This window comes from Hordeum vulgare, chromosome 3H, assembly GCF_904849725.1.
Source record: "Hordeum vulgare subsp. vulgare chromosome 3H, MorexV3_pseudomolecules_assembly, whole genome shotgun sequence".
NCBI classification, from domain to species: domain Eukaryota; kingdom Viridiplantae; phylum Streptophyta; class Magnoliopsida; order Poales; family Poaceae; genus Hordeum; species Hordeum vulgare.
The window spans coordinates 18,684,192-18,689,607 of NC_058520.1; the positions used below are offsets into that span (position 1 = coordinate 18,684,192).

Genomic DNA, 5,416 nt, shown 5'->3' on the forward strand with positions numbered 1-5,416 from the left:
GTGACTGGGTAGTTTATGACTTAATCCGAGTAATCTCCCTGATGTTATACTCCCTCTTCTCGTTCCCCGATCGTGATTCTGCAGCAACGGCGGAGATCATGAGAACAGCAATGAGACAACGAGCCGTAGCAAATGGTCGTTTCCCCAGCCTAACCGCCCTACTCAAAACATATGCTATCATGGAGCCTTGCAGTAACCCTAACCCTAGCCGCCGGCACGCCCCATCCCACAATTAGACGACGAGGAGGTAGATGGGGGCAGCGTGAACTCAGCGGCGCTCGCGCTGCCGGTGCTGCGGCAACCACATTCTCACCGGTAAGCTTATCACCTTCCTCTCCCCTTACTCTCCACGTCCAAATCAACGTACTTAGCTTTTCCAGGTAGTATGTCTGATAAGATATCAGTAGCAATTTAAACCAAAGATGTTCCAGATGCATGTGAATCCCTAGCCTTTCTTCGGTTTCTTAAAGGATTTTTAGCTCGCGGATGCCTAGGCACCCTCTATGAACAGTAAAATTAAAAAAATAGAAATCAAAATCAAAAAATTCTGAAACTTTGCAGCATCAATGATGATGAAACTTTGTAGATGTTTGCAAATTTTCATGCCAAAAAACTATTCGTGGAGCTCTACACACGAAAAATATTTCAATGATTGAAGTTTTGAGCACTTTTAGCATCAAAATCTGAAACTTGTTTATACATATTTCTCTACAAGATATTTTGGCATGATAATTTGCAAAAATGTACAAAGTTTGATCATCTTTGATGCTGCAAAATTTCAGATTTTTTTGATTTTATTTTTTATTTCTTTTGATTTTACTGTTTATGGAGGGTGCCTAGGCACCCGGGTGCTGTCACACCTTTCTCTTCTTAAAGAGATTTTTTTATGGCCTATTGCGGCAGGGGTTTTGTCAGCAATGGAGAGCTTGCGACAGTTAATGGAGTAAAATCTGTCATGAACACGAACTGGACAGCCCCATGGGATATCAAGAACATCACTGTACTGTGATAAAGAGAGGGCCGCTCACCATGTTTGTGAGCTGTTCTTCCATATACTTACATACTTTTTAGACCTGAGTTTTGTCTTTTGTTGAAGGTTAATACTCCCTCCGTCTTAATTCTTTTGTCTTAGATTTGTTTAGATATAAATGTATCTAGTCATGTTTTAGTATTTTGATACATCTATTTCTAGACAAACCTAAGACAAGAATGTTGGGACGGAGGAAGTACATCTTTAACCTCTAGCCTACCCCAACTTGTTTGGGACTAAAGGCTTTGTTGTTGTTGTTGTTGTTGTTGTGAAAGGTTAATACATCTTTAATATTCACTGTTTTTTCCTCCAAGGCCATGTCCATCATGAACTCCTTCATCAACAACATGTTCGAGAAGCTCCCCAGCGAGTCTGCCACGCTACAACAAGCCCGTCATCACCTCCCAGGCGACAGGGACCTCTGATTCTTCCATGTATTTGGTTTAAGTGCAGATTTTCACACAATTAATTCTGCAACAAGACCACCCGCTGGAGAGTGTGGTCTCGGAACTGGTAGGTCTGTGAATTGAGCTCATGCCCAAGCCACATGAGTAAGGGCTACTTATGGAACATATACCTTCTGCTACAGCATCATAGGCGAACATGTTTTCTACCTCGCAGGTGATTTCCCTTGATGTCATGCTTTCACTTGAGATGACAATGCATAAAATTTATTAGCTGAGGACTGTATATGGCTGAAAACATATGAAAAACCAGATTAGTTCTTAGGCAAACAGTATTATGGTTGTATTTTGGCATCTGCTGTATTTGGAAAAGCATGTGACTGTTTCTTTCCATCTTGACAGGATTTGTGGGTGTTTCTTTTTTGTTTATAGATCTATAAATCCTTAATTACATTGTCACTGCAGAATTGTAAAGTTAGTATATGCATGTGCCTTTTTGATTTCTTGGCGTTGGGTCGTATTGAAATAGCATGGATACAGTTGATTCGGATGTGTCATAATTCATCATATTGGAAGTCAGCAGCCTCCCTCGTGTAGTTTCAAAATAATCAGTAGGCCTCATTGTGTACTCAATAGCGTTTGTGTGGCAATAATGGGTCAAATAATGGACCTGGATGTTATACTCATGTATGAGTATATGTCTATCGAATATGATCTCAGCTTGTAGTGAATCGAAAGTTCGCAGTCTTTCTCATGCAAATTAGTACACTAATATATGCCCGAGTGGTAAAAGAGAACAACATCATAAATTCAGAGCTTTTATGCATGGATGGCAAATCTTTAAGCTTATAATTCTGTGTTACTACGTGTTTCAAAAATTAGAAGTTCATAAAGATGTCATGTCCGGAATCTTTGCCCAGATCGGTTGTGACAAAGCGTTTCAGCGATGGACCGTTGTTGTATTTCAGTTTCCTCACACTGCTATCACAATATAGTAATATGATCTTTTGCAGCAAACACAAATGGAAAATGGTTATATATGTTTGAAACATCAACTGGCATGCCAAGAATGCGAGAGGTCGGTGGGAGAAAAAAAATCTATCATTTGTGATGGTTGTTGGATTCGAACTGCCATTTCACTAGGGGTATGCTTCCGATTTGTATTGTTATTTAGTAATCCTTTTCTCTTTCTTTTATGATGATTTGCACAATAGTAATGCAAATGTGCTTCTTATATTACATTTTTCTCCTCACTACTAGAATCGTGTTTTGTCCCGAGTTCCTATTCTTCGCCGAGTGCATTCTATCGGGCACTCGACGAATTTCTGTATAACGAGTTTGATCCGTAATTGATCCTGTCGGGCCTGTAGGTAAATGCTCCTTCGCCAAGTATCTCTACTATTAAAGCAGGATCGAACGTCGTGATGGTTCAACCAGATCGATGGTTCGACCATCTCCCGTTCCCGCGTACGATCCCCCCTTCCCCCGTGCTTTTCTCCTAGGCCCCGCCTTAAAGAAATGAAGAAACAAAGAAAATAGATCAACTACCCAAGAACGCACGTCTCCAACGCACCCGGCCTCCTCATCTCTCGAACCCCCACCTCGTCGCTCTCAATCCCATCTCTCTCTCGCTTCATAGAAAAAACTTCATTGCTATCCCCAGGAAACTAGACCAAGCAGCGGCCGCCCGGCCGACGGGCAGAGGAACCGATGGGGGTGGCTTGGGAGATCGCGCGCCTGCCGGAGGAACTCGTCTTGGTGGCGCTGGCCCGCACGTCCCCGCGCACGCCGCCATTTCCCCGGCCTTCCGCGCCACAGCCGACTCCGACGATGTCTGGGCGAGCTTCCTGTCCCCCGACGGCCTTCCGTCGCTCGCCGATGGTGAGCCGTCGGGCCCTGCCCCGCCCTCATCCAAGAAGGAACTCTTCCTCTGCCTTTCCGCCGGCCCCGCGCTTCTCCAGGTCAGGCTCGTGGTACGCGCCTTCACGCCTATCCCCACCCAATCTCTTGTACTAACAGATTTGTTGCCGGTCGATTGCTAATTGATAGCGTGTGGTTGGACAGGGAGACCGGTGCCAAGTGCTACATGATGTCCGTCAGGAACCTCTTCATCATGTGGGGGAACACTCCGGAGTACTGGTCCTGGATCCCACTCCAAGACTCTAGGTTCGTTTGCTCTTCCGTATCCATACATACTATATAACTTGTGTGTCTGAATGTTGCTACCTGGTGATGGTATTCTCATCTAATTACATTTTATTTGATTTTGTGGTTGCTTCATGGTCGCACTGGCTTAATTGCAATTAATTTGACCATGTTAATTCATGCAACCTGCAACAGTGCAGTAGCTCCTAGGATCACTTAGAACCTGCAATTGGTGTCACTTAGAACACGGCGGCCTTCCCGCATGGTGGCTGCGCCCGCGCTGGAGCCTGGAGGATAGGAATGCAAGCGGAGGCTCCAATCTGGAGGTGCCTGGCCAGCCACGCTTCATCTCTTTTTGAACCATGGAATAGTCAACCTCAGCTCCCACGTACATTATCCATCCATGCATGTCAGCTAATTCATCTTCAGAGTAATTTATACATTTCTGTCTTCATGTATTTGCTGTCGTCATGTTTTTTTTTCTTTCTTATTTATGCTAATTGGACAATACATATAATATGGAATGCACCCGCCTCCAAGGCCTCTCCTTCCCGATGCTCAACTAGGCCACATACCACATCCTCCTTTGCTCCAAGATAGGTGCATGGCGTCTGTCTCAGCACCCCTATGCCTTGTTAATGGGGAAGGGAGAAGCCTCAAGGACTCGCTCGACCACGGCAGCCCGAGAGGCCCGTAAAGCCGCCACGGGGTTGAGATAGTATGGTGATGTACGACGTCCTGAAGATATACAAGATCGAGCTATGCCTCTATGACTGTGTTCAACAAACCTGAAAATTTGGTAATGTCATACGCATGCATGTGTGTTTGTTTGTGTTGGGAATTTTCAGAGATGCTCAGAACATCCAAACATGTGTACGATGGCTATGCTGCAAAGGGCGATGAGCATGTAGATAAGGTGAAGAAGGAAACGTTTGTGTTATTCTTCTTAGCTGTGTGAGCTCTCGTCCTTTTGATTCGTAGAATGATGAAGTGACCACGATGTGCTCTCACTGCTTTGATTTGTAGATTGCCAACTTCCCCACATATTATAATTCGTAGGTTGCTGAATGGCCCTTTGTCCCTTGTGCCTTAATTCAACAATCCATCTACTAGCCTTTCGTTGAACAACACAAGTGAGAACTATGCAAGTACACAATTTATGTTAGATTCGAAAGGCACTTAAGAGTTAAGGCACTATAAGCTTACTAATTAGGAGAGTGTCTATGCATCTGTGTACAGTGTACTTCTAATCCGTGGGGGTTATAAAGTGTCGATGCACGACACTTAAGCATAATCATGTTGTGGTAGAGCAGAAACTGGGTTTACCTCCAACGAAGAGAAGCATTGCAGCTGCATATATCCTACTTTGCATTGTTAGCTAATTCCGCCTCTTTATCGAGTGGGTTATTGTATTGGGAGTTGTCAGTGCTTATTGTGGTATCTATTCCAAAATTTCATTATATTTCTTCGGTGCAGTCCAATCTTGCAGAACAAAAACAAATAGAGTGCATAGAAATATTGCATTTGGTAGAATTTATATGATATTCCAAGGAACCACGCTGCACTCTATGTTGTTATGTTGAACCGAAGTAACGACGACACTGAGGAAACATGAGTTTATCGTTCAAAAGAGGTCTCTGGAATTTTAGAGGGTTGTGGTACATGAATCATTGTTGGATAAGGAAAGGAGTGGGGTAGGATCTGCAGGTGTGTATTGTAGGACTTTACTAATGTAGGTGTTGATTTTTTTTTTGCAAGATTCTATATTGTTGTTTACCCATATGCTCTTGGAATTGTGTACTAATTATGATTTGTTTCAGTTTCATGCAGACATTAT

General features: G+C 43.5%; 1 protein-coding gene across 1 annotated transcript; it reads left to right on the forward strand.

Annotated features, from left to right (window-relative positions):
• The first annotated feature begins 3,120 nt into the window (after positions 1-3,120).
• LOC123441377 (putative F-box protein PP2-B12) lies at positions 3,121-3,799 on the forward strand. The gene is made up of 3 exons (XM_045117843.1): positions 3,121-3,407; positions 3,499-3,600; positions 3,775-3,799. Exons 1-3 carry the CDS (start codon positions 3,145-3,147, stop codon positions 3,797-3,799), a joined length of 390 nt encoding a protein of 129 aa, XP_044973778.1. The 5' UTR covers positions 3,121-3,144.
• Positions 3,800-5,416: the final 1,617 nt, after the last annotated feature.